The sequence below is a fragment of the Microtus oregoni genome, unplaced genomic scaffold, assembly GCF_018167655.1.
Source record: "Microtus oregoni isolate MIOR12 unplaced genomic scaffold, Mior012 000027F_ref0000203, whole genome shotgun sequence".
Classification (NCBI taxonomy): domain Eukaryota; kingdom Metazoa; phylum Chordata; class Mammalia; order Rodentia; family Cricetidae; genus Microtus; species Microtus oregoni.
This window is the reverse complement of record NW_024543086.1, coordinates 32,535,909-32,554,562: the sequence shown is the minus strand read 5'-3', so window position 1 is coordinate 32,554,562 and position 18,654 is coordinate 32,535,909. Positions and strand designations below refer to the sequence as shown.

The window sequence follows — 18,654 nt, the reverse complement described above, 5'->3', positions numbered from 1 at the left end:
ATAGCTCACAGGGAGGACTTTCCCAGTCAATTCCAAACTGATTTTTCTGTGTCCAACTACCATAGTGTGTAGTGTATTTGGTGAAGGCGTAAGTCATAAACAATGCCACACCAGTTTGGAATTATGATTAATAGGGTGGTATTTATTTAAAGGGGAAAAAACTTACAGATCACCGTCAGCCCTCTGCGCAACCAGGAAGGGAGTCTAGTCGCCCGTGGAGCAGGAAGTGAAGAGAGAGAGGAGAGGGAAGTGGCTGCTTTTTTAAAGGGAGAGAGACCATGCCCCAATGAGCTGGTATCTCAGCGGCGATAGGCTGGAGGAGTGGGAGGACCTCCCGTAACAATTTGGCACTAGAGTCTTACTTTCTAGATCTCCTGGGCAACCCAAAGCAAAGGCAGGACCGTTCTGAGACCTTCTGAAGCATTCCATTCATACCCAGTGTTGAGATTTTTGTTTCATAACCTATGTGTTTTAGAAGTAGCATTGTCTACCCATGCAGAGTATCTACATTTTTTATATTAGCTTATAAAGTATTGAGTTTCCATAAGAGTTTTCATACAGGCTTAGTGTTAGTTAACCCACCTCCCCACTCCCTTTTCTCCTCTATCATGTCATTTTTTTTGGTTCAACCAATTTATAAGTAGTAGGAAAATTTAGTGAGAAGTAAGTCTGTGGTTTAAATGGTATTTGATTGTGTACAATTTCAATTCTTTAGCTGTGACACAAATGAAGAGTCAACACTAACCCATAATGGAAGCAGCGGTGGAAGGTCAGTTACATGCATATACAGGTATTAAACATAGAGTGCTTTGGATATTCTTTCTAAAGTATTGGAATGCCAGTGTCTGTTTATCATGCTTCTTGTTTTGGATCTAGTTGAATAAATGAAAAATGTATCAGGAGAAACTTTAGCAGCTAGTGACCCAAACTCATAGAAAACTTTTGAATTGCCTGTGTGTAAGAAAAGTCTATACACTGTGGCATCGATTTGCCGTAATAATAAAACATTCTAAATTAGGTAGCTTAGACTGTAGCAATTTATTGCATTACCCTTAGTGGTAGAAGTCTGCTACATGATGTCTTCCAGCTAGCTCTTTTTAAAGACTGCTGGTTGTGGGACATCTTTGGTGTTCCCTGGTGTCTGTATTCACTGCTGGCTATGGGACATCTTTGGCGTTCCCTGGTGTCTGTATTCACTGCTGGCTATGGGACATCTTTGGCGTTCCCTGGTGTCTGTATTCACTGCTGGCTGTGGGACATGTTTGGCATTCCTTGATGTATGTATTCACTGCTGGCTGTGGGACATCTTTGGCGTTCCTCGGTGTCTGTATTCATTCTCCACGCCTCTGCCTCAGTTTGTGCTCAGCGGTCTTCCTATGTGCGTGCGTCTTATTTCAAAATATCCATCTCTGTAAGGATACCACTCATATTGGTTAAGACTGAATTTATTAGTGTGATCTCATCTCATAACTGTTTATGCTTGTGGTGACTCTCTTTAAATAATAACATTGAAAAGGACATCAGTAATTTAATTTGGGGGGCAACACTCAAATTGAGGGGAAATCCTGCTTGTGATGAAGACAGTGGTGATGATCAAACACGGGGCTGTGGGGCACGAATAGCAGTGGTGAAACCCGAGGATTCTTACAGTGTCTCCAGCCCTCCAAACTCTGCAGCTGACACAAATTCACCACCATGTTGGAGTAAGCTGCTGACAGCCCTTATCTGATGGGCAGAAAAGACATACATAAATGTGTAAATGAGCAGGCAATCATGAGAATTCAGAATCAGGAATCAGGTGAGTTCACGGGCATGTGTACTTACAAACTGAAGTTCCGTTTGAAATTCTATCACCACCAACGACTCTTACACACTGGTACTGAGGTCGTAGTTAAGTCTGTGAAGATTGCTGTCTTCGTAGGCCTAAGATGCTCTTTTTTTGTTGCAATCATTTTGTTTTATAACCGAGTCTTACTCTGCAGCCACTGCGTACGCTGACCTTGGGCTCTTGGCATCTCCTGCCTGAACCTCCTTATTGCTGAGATCATAGGCATAAGTGTCAAACCTGGCAAGATAGCCATTACCACCTAAAGTCTAATCCCTAATCAAAATGTGATACCAAGTTGAAATAATGATCTTCATATGGATATTCAAAGATCAACCAGCTAACGTTTAGAGTAACTATAGTTATTTTAACCTTAGAAATTTAGTAAAAATTGTTTGTTTTGTATATGACATTATACTTTTATATTCCATTAGTTCATATCCAGATGAAGTGACATCAGTGAATTATCTGGAGCCTGTCAGTGACATGTGAGTTTAAAAAAATATACACATAACATGCATAAATATGTGAATATGTATGTACATATGTGTGTTTATATCAAGACATGTACATATACATGTAAAGAGTCTTTCTCCGTCCCAAATAAAATGTAGTCAGACTTTCCTTTGGACCGCTAGCCCACCCCCAAATAACAACAAGGGATCTTATTATTAATTTTGAAGGCTTGACTTTAGCTTAAGCTTGTTTTTCACTATCTCTTATAAGTTAAATTAACCCATTCCCATTAATCTACATTCCATCAATACTGCCCGTCCTACTTCTTCCATACATCCTCTCCTTCGCACCTTCATCCATCTTTTCCTCTCTCTCCCTAGAAATCCCACCTTTATCTCGTGCCTAGCTAATCCAGTTCTTTATTAAAGCAATCACAGCAATATATCTTCTCAAAGCGTGCAAATATCCCACAACTTATACACATACAGAAACACTGAACAATAAAAAGACAAAACAATTCAACATTAAACGACGATTGAATCACCAGCCTGAAGTGGGATATATGTTTCTCACTGCCTAAGACTTGGGGAGCACTGGAGAAGTGTGGGTAGAAAGAATGTATGGGCTGGGTGATAGAGACGTGTGTTATAAAACCTTACCTCTAGGGCTTGACATGGGTGTGGCAATCATGAGTTCACAACAGCTGCCATTGCCTGCAGTGAGTCTGCATGAGACCGGATGTGACAGCATCCACTCATGAGAGGAGAAGGGGCTGTGAGGCCCTGCTTCTCCCTCACCAGGAACCATTGACTGTTTGACTGTTTATGACATCTAGAAAAAGGGGAAATCATTGTCTTCAGTGGTGTACCCATACTCCAGCGGCAGTTTCCATACCCATGCTCATGTGGTGGCCCTGGTAAAACTTGGTGTGTCAAAGAACAAAAACAGAAAGATGCCAGGTGGTGGTGGGGCATGCTATCTTGAAAAACCAAAAAATAAAATAAAAAAAATATTTACCTCAGGTACACCCATGGTGAAAACAAAGGTCTTAGTTGCTGTGTCTGTATAAATCTCTCTTAATTAAGATACATTGAGGGTGTCCGTATTTCTTACTTTTAATAACAACCAATGTATTGAAAAGAATCAGATTTACTAACTGAGATAGCAATAGTGTTGACCAAAGAGAGAATCCTTTTAGAGCATAAAGACAGAATGGTGACTGGTAGCACTGGAGGCCTTAGCAGAGAAAGACCTGCCAATGAGACCTGTATATGTCCCTCGCCATTCAAGCTCTCTTGCTAGGTAAGGCTGGTGCCCACATGAACACTCACTGTTAAATTAGATGGAGCCACTGCCTTCCATCCACAGATACTTCATCCAACCTCAGCGGGAGCAGAGAACCTCCAGGGATGAGAGTAAGAAGGTAGAAGACAGTTAAGACTCAGGAATTTCTATAAACTGTAATTGGATTAGACATAAGTACATCAGGAGACTGTTCCACTTTGGTGATAATGGTTAATCTGGATATTTTACATTTCTTTTTTATTTTTGAGGTTATATTTTCATTAAATTTTTGTCTTAAGTTTCCCTCCACAGAACCCTTCCAGTACCCCCCCTTTGTCTCCTTCAAATCTATGGCCTCTTCTGTCAATTATTATAGTGTGATATATGTATATGTATATTATATGCACATATATTCCTAAATATAACCTGCTCAGTTGGTAGAATGTTGCTCGTATGTGTGTTTTCAGTGCTGACCGCCAGTTGGTGTGCTTTTCCCTGGAGAAGACCACCTCTGCCATTCCCAGCTTTCTGCACTTGCTACAGGATGCAAATTAATGATTTTCACATGAATATTTTAAAATCAGCTACCATATAATAAGTATAATAGATGTAGTTATTTGATCTCCCCAAAAGTGGTTGCATTTTAAACATATGTACTTTTTACTGACTTTTCAAAAATTTAGATCATATACGGATGATTCGGCATCAGCACAAATCCTTGATGGAGCTGTGAGTGATAGGTGAGTGAACTGAATTAAAAATATACACCCTTAAGTACATTTACATGCACACACGTGTAAATATCTATCTATCTATCTATCTATCTATCTATCTATCTATCTATCTATCGTCTATCTATCAATCATCTATCTATCTATCTATCTATCTATCTATCTATCTATCTATCTATCATCTATCTATCTGAGTGTGAGTGTGTATATCCTGACTAGTGTGCACCAGCAGTTAGAAAATTTGAGTAGGAGAAACGAGAAAGAATGAGCAGAGAGGGAGATGTGGGGCATGTAGTAGAACAGAAGACACACAGGCGATGGAGCCTGGAAGCATCCTCGCCCTGCAGATCCCCACCGTCATCTGCAGGGAGCGCCTCCGTCAGAACAAGAAAGACAGCATGATTGGGAATCATAAAATGAGGAAAGAGGGGTTACCTTGTAATCTGCAGGTATTATCTGAGATAAGTTACAACAAGAAAGCCTGTTATAGTTTAAGAGTAAAGTAACAATTGCTTCTCTTTGGATTCTTTTCCATTTTTACAGATTTGAGGAATTCAGTACTAGCATAAAAAGCCCAATGTTTAAAAAAAAATAAATCTCACCGGGCAATGGTGGCTCGTGCCTGTAATCCCAGCATTTGGAAGGCTGAGACAGGCTGATCTCTATGAGTTCAAGGCCCCCCTGGTCCAGGACCAGGACAGGCTCCAAAGCTACAGAGAAACCCTGTCTTGAAAACAAAAACAAAAAAAAATCTCATGCTTAAGTTTATGACATATACATTAACATTTCAATATTGGTTATTGATTTATGGATCAATTGTTACTACATAAACTCTAATTGTAGAATTATCTATAAAATTTTTAAATGTAAAATAAAGCTTAGACTTACAGTTCATATATGATCATGTATTTTCATATCCTTTAACCCAGATGTAGATACTTTGCTATCCATGATATTTGAGGAAATTACCAATTTTATAACATGATTTATAAAATGTAAATGAAGACACTTAAATGTATTAATATGTTCACACTTCTAGAATATGCTGTGCACACATAAACCCAAGCATTAAAACTGTTGATGGAAGGAGGTTGGAATTTGAGAGCTGCACTCTGAGGAGCACCCACAGCAAAACAGAGTGTCTAAGCTGTTTCTAAACAGTCTTCCTCATGTATCTGTCTGGAACAGTCTTTTTAGTTTAGTGCAGGTTAAAGAAAAGAGAATCGCTCACAGAAGGATGATTTGTATCATGTGTATTGTCCTTCTATGTTTGTGTAGCAGTCAAATGTTTAGGACATTCAGGCTTTTTATGTGTTGTACATTTGGCAAAGGCTAGAGAGATTCTAATGGGAGCCAGAAAGAAGGAAGAATAGGAAGGAGAAGAGGGGCCTATGGCCAAGAACACAGTAGTACTGGAAGAATCCATCAACCTGTAGAACTCTGCCACCGTATTGAGGTGGGGACCTCAAGCACAACCCTCCTGCGTGCCCCTGTTCAGAGCCCAGCACAGTCCTGTACTTGAGCTTCCGTAAGGCAACAGTAGGGAAAAAATGCCCAAATCATTCGATAAGGTAAAATGGATTTGTACCTAGAAACTGCATTTGCAATTATACTTGAAAAAAGAAAAATAAATAAAAATTACCTGAAAGCAGAAAGCTGTCACTTGGCTGAACTCCAGACAGAAATCTTATTGAACTTTTACCAGACAAGATATGTATGTTTCAGATATATAAAATTCATTTTGGTGGAAAAGTGATATGCAAGCTTCAGAATGACTAATTGTGTTAATAAAGGGAATCTGAAGAGTGTAGAGTCCAGGAATACAGTGAGGAGGAACGGCTGCGTCCCACCGCCTGGCTAGCTTAACACCCGACATAACACACAAATTGTGTTTATTTAAACACCGCCTGGCTGGCTTAACCCCCGACATAACAACACACAAACTGTATTTATTTAAACACTGCCTGGCTAGCTTAACCCCCGACATAACAACACACAAACTGTATTTATTTAAACACTGCCTGGCTGGCTTAACCCCCGACATAACAACACACAAATTGTGTTTATTTAAACACTGCCTGGCTGGCTTAACCCCCGACATAATAACACACAAACTGTATTTATTTAAACACCGCCTGGCTAGCTTAACCCCCGACATAACAACACACAAACTGTATTTATTTAAACACCGCCTGGCTGGCTTAACCCCCGACATAATAACACACAAACTGTGTTCATTTAAACACTGCCTGGCCCATTAGCTCTAGCCTCTTAGTGGCTAACTCTCACATCTTGCTTTAACCCATATCTAGTAATCTGTGTAGCACTATGAGGTCGGTCGTGGCTTACCGGGAAAGATTCAGTGTGTCTGACTCAGGTGACTTCATGGTGGCTCTCTGACTCTGCCTTCCTCCCAGAATTCTGTTCTGTTTGCTCCACTCACCTAAGGGCTGCCCTATCAAAAGGCCAAGGCAGCTTCTTTATTCAACCAAAGAAAGCAACACATAGAAAGAAAACCCTCCTATACCACAGGCAGTCATATGATGTTCACTACTTGTGTACTTCCTATGTGAATTAGTGCATGGTAAGAAGCTATGAAGGAAACACATAGATATATAATGCTAAGTTTATGACTGGCGGTGATGACCCTCAGATGTGCCCACCAGAGCACTGCCCATCACCATACTAGATGGAGCGCCTTCCACAGGATGAAAATGAAGCCAAGGAGAACTTGAAACTGGTAGGAGGGGCAAGTATCTTTAAGCAATAGCTGAATTTGAAACACATTCCATCAATACCATGTTATATAGTGGGAAGAGCCTTGGTCCTGCCTCAAAGCAAAGTGTTAGACTTTGGTGACTTCCCATGGGAAACCTTACGCTCTCTGAGGAGTGGATAGGTGTGGAGTGGAGTAAAACTGGGATTCATATGTGTAACTAAAAAATAAAAGCAATAAAACATAAAAAACTGTTATATATTGGAATTAAGATACTGGTTACTTAAATATAGGTCGATTACTATTTACACATTCCCAGTAGATTCATTACCATTATATATAGATAGCCACTTCTCTAATATAAAAATGCCAAACTTTAATTAGTGATATACATGAATATTTAAAACTCTATTAGTTCACAACTCAGACCTCTTAGAAACAATGTAGTTATTTGACTCTGGAAGTCATTTATATTTATATAGTTTCTGACTATACTTTGGAGTACTTTATATCACACATGATTGAATTGTGAAAGTCAAGTTGCAAGTTAAGACAGTACACACAACTATATATAAACACGTACAAAAGGACAAATATTTCTATGAATATGTACATGCATGATACACAAAAAGGGTAGAACTATGAAAATAAGGAAGGTTCAGTTTTGCTTAAAGTACACTACATATTTATTCTTTTTTTTAATATTTATTTATTATGTGTACAATGTTCTGTGTCTATGCCTGAAGGCCAGAAGAGGGCACCAGACCTCATTACAGATGGTTGTGAGCCACCATGTGGTTGCTGGGAATTGAACTCAGGACCTTTGGAAGAGCAGGCAATGCTCTTAACCACTGAGCCATCTCTCCAGCCCCTACATATTTATTCTTAACAATACAGAGTATATTAGGCACTGTATCTAAGTCTGCATCAGTAATAACTTTCCTCTTTTTTATCAAATTGTTTGAAAGGAGTCTAGATCATGATCAGGATACTTTTTCATGTCTACATGAGAGGAGAAGTTTAGGGTTCAACCAATTTATATGTTGTTAGAGAGAATCATAGCTAATAAAAAATTTAAAAGGGTCTGTGAACTTATATACTTTTTCATTATAGTTTACTTTCAATTCTTACATAATGAAGTGATATTAATTATCTATGATAGAATCACTAATGAAATATCTGTGTTGTATGTTAATAAAATACACATGCAACAAATATATATTCACAGAAACATAAAAAACAAATGAGAAATTAATATTTGGAATGGAGCAAGAGAGAAAAAAGCCTCTTTACAACAAAGAGAAATTAGCAGTGAGCAAGGAGCACTCTAGCTCTCAGCGTGGAAAAAGTAGAACTAATTAAAGTTGAATGTGTCCATCACTTCAGAACTCTGCCACCGGTTAAAGCTGGTACTCCACACTTCAGATCACCATTGTACGGGGTGAAAACACTGCCTCAGGTCTGTGACTACCTGATCACATCTCATTATCAGATAATTCAGCAAAGGTGTGTGAAATAAGGAGATAATGATGGGACTTGGGAAGTAGGACATTAAATGAGATTGAATATCTGAGTGTCTACAAAATAAGTGTAGTTCCAAATAAATTGAACCAAAAAGACTAACATAACTGATATTATGTATTATGTAATAGTAAAAACTAAACTATATTTCTGTATTGAGTTACTTTTATTTTTACTACTCATTATAATCATGCAAAGCATCATTCCTACAAAAAATGTCATATCGTATTCCAAATATTTAACTCTAAGGTATAGTATCTTGACTTACTATGTCTGTTTTTATCCTTTAGCACATCCCTGTATGAACTGAATTCCTCGAGTGAAGAAATGTAAGATATGATTAAATAAATGGATATATGTGTGTGTGTATAGTATATATTTGTTTGTGCATAAGTACTTACATACACATGTACACACAGATTGATATCTGTGCTATTAATAGTCAGGAACATAGTACTATTACAAGTTCCCGTTCCAACTGTTTCTAGTATTGTCTCATAAATATTCTTGGTCTTTAATCATGTAGAAAAATAGAACAAATAAGAGATGGGCTCCTCTGGTGTTTGTCACTTTTAGTTACTATGTTAAAAGTTCTGCTGATCACAAATAGAAGGGATCTTCTATACAGCCAGGAGGAGGCAGCAGTGGGCTGGGAGAGAAGGCCCCACAGGACAGTAGAATAAGCTAAAAGATCCTGCACCTTTCCCTCATCTCCAGAGCTCTGCTACCAGGGGTTCTAATGTTCCAAGGGTGTAGTCTCTTTGGATGGAAGCTATGCCTCAGAACTTGCTCATCATATATAAAGCCTTATATCTCATTCCTGGCACTGCAAAAATAAAATATATATTAACAAATATTTACATGAACATCTGAACTCACACATTTACAGAAAAGCAGGTAAGGCAGATATGAATGATCATAGAAGCATACATGTTCTATACTCTTGATAGGACTAAAGAATTTGTTACAACAAAAACGTGTGTTTGTGTACTTACAGCATCATTTGCAGAGAAAATGACATATTTAACCTGTTAACAGATTTTAGATAACATTCACTTATAAATTGAAGATTTTAATTAATTTTCATGAAAGAAGTCTAAGTCATGTAGTTTCTTTTTAGCCCATGAGTAGTACTCAATCTGAATTGAATAGGTCATCAGTAAGTAGAGTCGCTGCCAATGCAATGAAGGATATAAGGGAATTAATAATACATGTTTGTGTGTACATGTGTGTTTACATGTTTGTGTGTACGTGTGTGTACGTTTGTGTGTACGTGTGTTACATGCACATAAAAATCAATAATACATGTTTGTGTGTACATGTGTGTTTACATGTTTGTGTGCGCGTGTGTTACATGTGTGTTCACATGTTTGCATGCACGTGTGTGCCTACATGTTTGTGTGCACGCGTGTTTACACGTGTGTACATGTGTGCACGTGTGTCAATGTTTGTGTGTACATGTGTGCGTGTGCGTGTTCATGTGTTTACGTGTGTGTGCATGTGTGTGTACGTGTGTACATGTGTGTTACATGCACATAAAAATTTGTACCCACACATACCACACCCTCTGAGATATTAACATTTGAGATACTCTCTCTCGGGAACATTCACGGGATAACAGGGCTCCTTTTCATTCTCATGTCTTCTCACATTAACTTTTCATAACAAATGGTGCCTCATGAATAAAGAAGACAAAATGAGCACTGTTACTTATATATTCATAAATGCATCAGCACAAGCGGCTCTGTGTACATTGTTACCTGAATGTATGTTTTTGGAGCCGAACTCTTGGTATTGGATAACTAGTTGGTGTGCTCTTTCCTGGGGAAGATTGTTTCTCCCACTTCCAGCATTCCTTAGTTGCCTGTAATTTGTCTAGGGTTGAAGTTCTGTAGGCTTTCCTCTTCTATTTAGCATGTCTGTTGGTGTCATCCTTGTTCAGGCCATGTTTAGACAGCCTGAACTGTCTAACTGTTGGTGAGACTTCATGCGGGTAGCTTTTCACATTTCTGGGAGACACTATGCTTCTTTTGATTTTTTTTTAGAACTATCAATTAAGAATTGAATTCAGGCCAGGCAGTAGTGGCACACGGTTTTAATCCCAGCACTCAGGAGGCAGAAGCAGGTGAACCTCTGTGAGTTTGAGACCAGCCTGGTCTACAAAGCAAGTGCCAGGACAGGCACCAAAGCTACAGAGAAATGCTGTCTCAAAGGGGAAAAAAGAATTGAATTCAGTATCCTGGGGTAGACTCACGAATGTATTGTGAAATATAAATTACATACAGTATCTATATATTATACCAGCATGAATTCACAAACATGGTAAAATTTAGATTCAGACATTTACTCTCAGAAAAATCCTTGGGAATCCAGTTTCCTGAATGTTGTTCCTAAATTCCTATTATGGAAATTTCTGTTATGGAAGAGTCTTTATCTTTAGACTTGAGGTTGAGAAAGGAAAAATAAATAAATAAAATAAATAAAAAAAAATAGAGGGTGTTTTCTAGCTCCTGAAGTTTGTTCCCTTTGTTAGCCAAGGGAAGAGAGAACTCTATTTAAAACCAGAATATAGAACTTGGAAGGCTACAGAGGAGCCTTCAGCAAAGGGAACAGACTCAATAGACCCTACCATGGAACCTCTCTCCAGAGGGATGGCGCTGTGTATCTCCAAACTCATACTCCCATCTTCACTTTGTTTGACACCCCTGACTTGTGCCTTTAGATTCCTTGTGTGAAAGCAGGAAAGAAGGTAAACAGCCAACAAAGGGACCCGAGGAAAGATTTACACAATAAAGGAGGAATCCTGTCTAGAATTTGCAGCTGAATTTAGATTCATTCATCAAATGCTTTCTCAGTATGGTTAAGTCAATAAGGAACTGAATTTAAGGATTTCACAGGTTTAAGATATTCATAAGAGGGGCCAGGGAGATGGCTCGTGTTTTAGAGTACTTGCTGTTCTTTCAGAGGACCTGTGTTCAGCATGCATGTTGGGTAGCCCTCCCTCACCTACAACTCTAGCATCAGCAGATTCCACCCACTCTTATGTCCTCTAGACAAAATTCACACAAACACATAAATAGTAAGAAATCTTAAGAAAATATTTTCATTGTAAACATGAAAAATTTTTTGCCTTTTTTTGAAAATAGATTTTTCTAATGTAATATATCTTGTTTATGGTGTACCTCCCAAATATACCCTCTTCCTACCCTTATATCTGTTCCTCTCTGTTCCTTCCCACATCCTCCCATCCAGATTCAAACTCTGTCTGTCACTAGAAACAAACAGACTTCTAAGGAATAGCAATAAGATACAACAAAAATTAGCACACCAGAATAAGGCAAAAGAAAGAGAAAACAGAAGGAAGAGAACCCAAGAAAAGGCACAAGAAATAGATTTAGATACACTCATTTGCACACTCAGGAATCCCATAAAAACACTAAACTTGAAGTCATAATCTACAGCTAAAGGCCCTGTAGAGTAACACGAGAGAATGACAGTATGAGACAAGGAACTTCCAAAGACACCACTGAGCTCATGTCCTGTTGACCGTCTACTGCTGTGAGCTCATGTCCTGTTGACCGTCTACTGCTGTGAGCTCATGTCCTGTTGACCGTCTACTGCTGGGCCTGCAGCCTACCCTCAGAGTAGTTTGTTTCCCCGGTGAGTCTCCTTTGAAGAAAATTAAATTTTCATTTGAAAGTGGTTATCATTTGAGGCTTAGGAATGGAAGCATCCACTTTTGCTTTCCGCTGTAGGATGCACTGGTGCAGACCCCTGCAGGTCTTGTGCATGCTGCCTCAGTTCCTGTGAGTTCATATGTGCATCAATCCTGTTGATATAGAGGTCCTTGATTGCTTGGGGTCTTCCTTCTTGTCTGGCTCTTACACTATTTCTGTCTCCTCTTTCACAGGATTCCCTAAGCCCTGTGGAGAGGGATTTGATGGAGACATCCCATTTAGGGATGAATGTTTCAAGGTGTCTCACTTTCTGCATATAGACTGGCTGTGTCTCTATATTTGTTCCCATTCACTGCAAAAGAAACTTTTCTGATGTTGAATGAGCAAGGCACTGACCTATGAATATAGCAGAATATCGTGAGGAGTCATTGAATTGCTACATTCTTTTGTAGAACAGTTGTATTTGGTTTCACCCTAGGTCCCTGGGCTATCTAGTCTCAGGTTCTTAGTCACCCAAGCAGTTTCAGGTATGGGTTCCATCTCATGGAAGGAACCTTTAGTCAAATAAGATATTGGTTGGTTACTCTCACAAGCTTTGTGTTATCACTGCCCCAACATATTTTACAGGCAGGGCACCATTGTAGATCAAAGGATTTGTGGCTGAGTTGGTGTTTACATTTCTCCTTTGTTTATCTGCAGAGTACCTTCTGGCACCAAAGACACTAGCATGTTGGGGTGCATGTAGATACCAACTTGACTTCTCCATATTCAATGAGTTGTATCAGTTTGTGTTTTTATCTCTCTCTCTCTCTCTCTCTCTCTCTCTCTCTCTCTGAGTGTGTCTGTCTTTCTTTTTCTTTTTTAATTTTTGAGACAGGGTTTCTCTGTGTAACAGTATTTGCTATTCTGGAACTAGTTATGTAAGACCAGGCTGGCCTTGAACTCACAGAGATCTGCCTGCCTCTACCTCCCAAGTTCTGGGATTAAAGGTGTGCACCACCACTGGCTGGTTAGTTTGTGGTTTGTAGGAAGAGTACATGGACGTTTTCAAATAACACTGCCATGTATGTAAATGTTAGCCAGCTTATAGTGTTTAGAATAATTTAAGTGAACTTGAGCCAGCAAGCTGTGCCTTTGACATCACGTGACATCTAATTATATGTATTTTTAATCTTCTAGCCTTTCCCAGAACAAGTCTCTGACACCACATGGTGATGGAACTGCCAGTGAACTGTGAGACATACACTAATATGTTAACAAATGCATCAGTGAATGATAATGAATAATGAAATGTATGGATATAAATACATGCTATTTGTATTTTCATGTGCACACAACAAGACACGCACCACTTGCACCACTGTAGATACAGAAGCAGAGGAAGATGTAAGATTTGGAGGCTTCTAGGACTGGTCTCTCAAGCATATAAATGGAACTTTCTGTCATTTTTGACCAATTTGGATAAAATAAGTCGCTCTCATAAAACAATGCTTTTACCAATTACTGGGTGTTTAACACTCTAAATAAGCACCAGATGAAATGATTAGGAAAATTTCCAACTCTATGTGTATTAGATTTTATTACACTGAGTAAGAAAGCAGAGACCCCTGTTTGAAGCCATGCAATAGCAGGGAATAGGAAGTAGAGGAGCCCTTGCTGGAAAAGAACACAAACAATGAGCGCTTGATGCGTCCATCACTCTCTAGACCTCAGCTACCAGATGAACAGGTGTCCCAAACTAAAACTTCATATGTTGAAAAACTTTGACTCTTACCTAGAAGATGCTTTCTCGTGTAGTAAAAGACAACTGGTGGCCACGCCTTTAATCCCAGCCCTCGGAGGCAGAGGTGGGAAGATCTCTGTGAGTGCAAGGTCAGCCTGGTCTACAGAGCAATTTTCAGGGTTGCTGGGACTATATTTTTCTCAAAAAAATAAAAAAAAAACAGAAAAAAAAGACAGCTGGTGGAAATAAGAGGGCAAAGGAGACACTTAGGGACAGATGTCATATGTGATACACTTAGGAACAGATATCATATGTGATAAGTTGCATCAGCTTCTATGCATGGAATTGGATTTGAAGTAATTTATATCATAACTTTCACACATTGGTTCAGCTTTAGTAGCAAAGACATTACTTACTTCTTTCTTTTTGTTTTCTTTGTTGTTTTTTTTTTCTGAGATGTTTTGCTATGTAGCCCAGGCTGACTTTAAACTTCTGAAATTCTTGTCTTAGCTTCTCAAAAACTGGAATTATAGTGGTATACCACAACATCCAACTTCTTTCTTTAAACGAGACTAAAGTATTTATTAAAATATAAAGCATCATTAAAGGAATATGATGTTTATTATAAACAGTGGGTTTACATGAGAGGTTTTGTTTTGTTACGTTGCTAGGACCTTTGTACATATTTCGGCAGGTGCATTTCCCATTTGTAACTACAGCACCAACCCTATATGTGAAAAATCTTAAGGTTCAAAAAGTTTATAAATTAAATTATAATTATAATCATTAAATTGTAATAAATTCAAACTCATTTGAGTTTTTTTTTATTCTTTAGCACAGTCTCAAGTGGATTTAAACCAGTATACTCAACTGTGTCCACCAGTATACTGTAAGATATAGATAAATTAATACTTCTTTCTTTGCACTTTTCCTCTCTGTGTATACCAATCCTTCCCATGTAACATGTAGAGTTTGAGATCAGAGCATGCACTATCAGGACCATGCAAGGAAACACAGCTCTTTTTGTACCCTCATGTTCTGTGATGATGAGCTTCTGATTATAGCTCTTGAATCGTGGTGCAGAGAAGAAGAATATAAAAAAGAGGGAACCTTCTTATTCATAGTCTTCAATCTTAGTGACTAGCAGCCAAAACCCACAGAAAATTATTAGAATGTCTATGTATGACAGAATAGTGGAGAATGCCAAGAGTAGATAAATATCCATTTAGATGGAAAAAGGAGGTATCAGTGGACAGGAAACAGAGATACTCTCAAACAAACAAAAACAGAAACAAATAAACCATTGCTGAATCCATCACTTCTGAGCGCTTTCCACATTAGGGCAGTGTCACAACCCACAGTTATCACCATCTTGAAAGGATCTTCTGACTCAGGTTGACAGTTACTGCCTTATCTGAGGGACAGAAACAACTATAATTAGTAAAATATCCAGTGATGCTGGATATATTTGAGATTCATAAAGGAAGGTATCCAAAGACAGATGGGTACCTAAGGACTAAAGCAGATTCTTTATTGGTACAAGCTTTATAAAATACCAATGATGTTTTTTGCAATATTAAAAAGGTGTGTCTGAAATAAGTACGAAAGCACAAAAGATCCAAAAGAGGCTAAGCGCAAAGAACAAAGCTAGAGGCATTCTACAGTACAAGATTCCAAGACATAAAAACAAATCCATAGCACATGACCACAGTGACACAGTATAGTTTTGGCATAAAATAGCGCATAGACCAGTGGAACAGAGTAAAAACCCAGCAACAAACCACATGTCTATAACCAGCTGATTCTCAACAAAGATGCCAGAAACCAAACCCTGCAATGAGGACAGCCTCTCCAACAAATCATGCTGGGAAAACTGGTCATCCACATGCAGAAGATTGAGACTAGATCTGTATCTCTCACCCTGCACAAAATCAACTCAAAACATAGCAAGGAATTTAAGCAGAAATTCAAAAACTGTCAGGAGAAAGCACCTTAAGATACTGGTACAGGTGATGATTATCTGTAGAAGACTCAAAAAGCACAGGAAGCAAACATGAAATTTGACAAAGATAACATAAAAATGAAAAGCTTCTGGAATGGGCAAGATTCCAGCAGGTAAAAGCACAGTTGCTTAAGCTGAGTCATTCATGGTTAAAGATGAGAACTCCTTTATGCAAGTTGTTTCCTGATCTCCACTCAGGCTGTGGCATGTGTATGTGTACACACACACACACACACACACACAAATATAATTTTAAAAATTCTTAAAGCTTCTTCTGTATAATGAAACAATAAGAGTGAAGACACAGTGTATAGATGGTAGGAAATTTTTCTCAACAATTCACATCACAGACATCAATACTGAGAATATATAAAAGACTAAAGAAATAGCATCAGTAATATCAGTTTAAAGATGACAATCTGAAGAGATCCTTGGCCTAGACTCAGAGGAAACAAAGTCAACATATAATGAAGATATTTGCATATCCATGTGTGTTACTGCTCTATTCTCAATAGCCAAGGTGTCTACCCAAAGATGAGTGAAGGAAGAAGATGTGATATATGGATAGAGTGGAATATTGTTAGCCAAAAGGAATGGAATTCTTCCATTTCCAACAAAATGAATGGAACTGAATGACACTGTGTTGAGTAAAATATAGTAGATACTAAAAGACAAGTGTCACGTAATTTCTCTTCTCTGTGAGTAAAAGCAAGAGTTGATTTGAAAGCAGAATATAGTTGTTACACGGGACTGAGATGGTTACTGGGCAATTGGTGAGGGGAAGTGGATCACATGCTGAATGCATCCTGTAACTCTATGGAAATATCAGTAATGCATGCTAGTGAAAGGATAGAAAAATTGAACCCTGAAGTAAATCATTATGAAATACTATTTTAATTTAAAAGAAAGGTCTTTAAACCTTTGTCATTTTGGATATATTAAATTTTATTTTTTTCCCATTAAATTATTAAAAGTTAACAAGTTCATGAATGTCAAACAGTAATCATAGCTAGTTTGAACAAAAAAAAATCAATTTAAAAAATTCATGTGGTATTGACTACTTGTTCTTTAAAAACTACTTTAGCATTGCCTCGTCTGATTTAACAGCAGAAATCGAGGAAGAAAACATCAACAAATAGTAAGGTCTAAAAATATGTATTAATATATATTATATGTAAATATATATTTCAATTTATTGGAATGCACCAGAAAAGAAAGATACTGAGATTTGTGGAGTTGATTAATAGTGTTAGTGACAATTATAGATTGTGATATTATTTTTAAAAGTCTTCTTATCATAGTATCTCTTGGTACCTTTCTATCTTAGTTGAATGTAAGGGAAAATCCTTAGAAAAGTATTTTGAACTCTTAATCTGTTGGTCACCTGTGTAACACCACAAGAATGAGAAGGGGGAGAGGGGGAGATCCTATTTGTAGCAAGAAGGGAGGTGACAGACAAGAAGGAAGAAAGTGGAAGCCTAAGAGAAAAGAATCAAATTAATGGGCCTTAAACCTGTTCCTCACCCTCCAGAGATCTGTCTCTACATGATGCTGGTGTCTCAAATTTATAACCATTATCACATTAGAGTCCTCCTCACAGACCTTTAATTATTTTAATGCTACACAGGACAAGAAAATTTCCATGGTATATGAAAAGTACAGAGTGGTGGAAGGTCTTGAAAATCATGAAACTAGAAAGGGCAACTTTTAAATACCTACACTTTGAAGCTGAATTTTGAAATAAATGTAAACTCCGAAATGGCAGTACATATTGGTTTGGATGTAGTAATAAAAAAAAATCACACTTTAATCCCTATTCATTGTGTTGTTTTGCAGGGCTACAGTGATCTTTATAGTATACAAGGGTTAATTTAGGTAAAATTATATTCCAGTTTCCAGACAACGAATAGGTATATAAGTTATAAGTGTTTAACAATTTTATGAAATATAGGACAATTGTGCACATTTCAACCCAAAATAAGTCTTTGCATTTACTCAGCTCCTAGATGAGTATTTTAAATCTTTAATACTGACATGATTACAATGACATGAGTAGTCAGTCATTGACTGCTTTGTTAAAACATTGATATATTTCATGTTACAATGATGATATCATCAAAGGCTGCTTATATATGTGTGTGCAAATATATATATACACACATGTGTATATGCATATATACACATATGTATGTGTGTATGTATGTATGTATGTATATATGTATCTGTCATCAAAGACTGTTTTGGCAGAGAAAATGAGATGAAACCAAGAGAGGAGAAAGAAATCTGTTAAATCTTGAAATTACTCATGGAAAAACAGTTATCTGAACAAATGATTCTAAATTCTATTTTTTTTTTCAGAAAATTTGTATCTTTTAGGTTCAAGAGATTCTTGTTCAAAGAATCTTTTCATATTACTGTTAAATGTAGCACTCTGTAATGATGTCTCTTTCCATTTGTTGGTGCTAAAGCAAGTTAAAACAGGTCTCCAAGTTCTATGATGGTGATGAATGCATTGATATTCGCAAGACATATTGGTAAGTAAGTTTGATATCTGGAGAAAGGGAAAGAGCCATTGATGGATCTCTTATCTTTTGGAAAGCAGAGCAGTGCTGTGGAAAAAAATAACAGTAGAAAAATGTGGACAATAACTCAGTAAGAGCCCATTGTATTTATAGACAGGTTCAATGCTGCGGAAAACATTTTTTCTACTCACAAAAAG

At 37.7% G+C, this 18,654-nt stretch overlaps 1 protein-coding gene across 1 annotated transcript in view; it reads left to right on the top strand.

Moving 5' to 3' along the window:
- The first annotated feature begins 4,613 nt into the window (after positions 1–4,613).
- Positions 4,614–18,654, top strand: part of LOC121463651 (phosphatidylinositol 3,4,5-trisphosphate 3-phosphatase TPTE2-like) — a 79,480-nt gene continuing 65,439 nt past the window's right edge. Inside the window, exons 1-3 of the mRNA XM_041675964.1 lie at positions 4,614–4,745; positions 15,960–16,048; positions 18,404–18,469. Coding sequence (XP_041531898.1) covers positions 4,614–4,745; positions 15,960–16,048; positions 18,404–18,469 — 287 coding nt within the window. The remainder of the gene's footprint in view (positions 4,746–15,959; positions 16,049–18,403; positions 18,470–18,654) is intronic.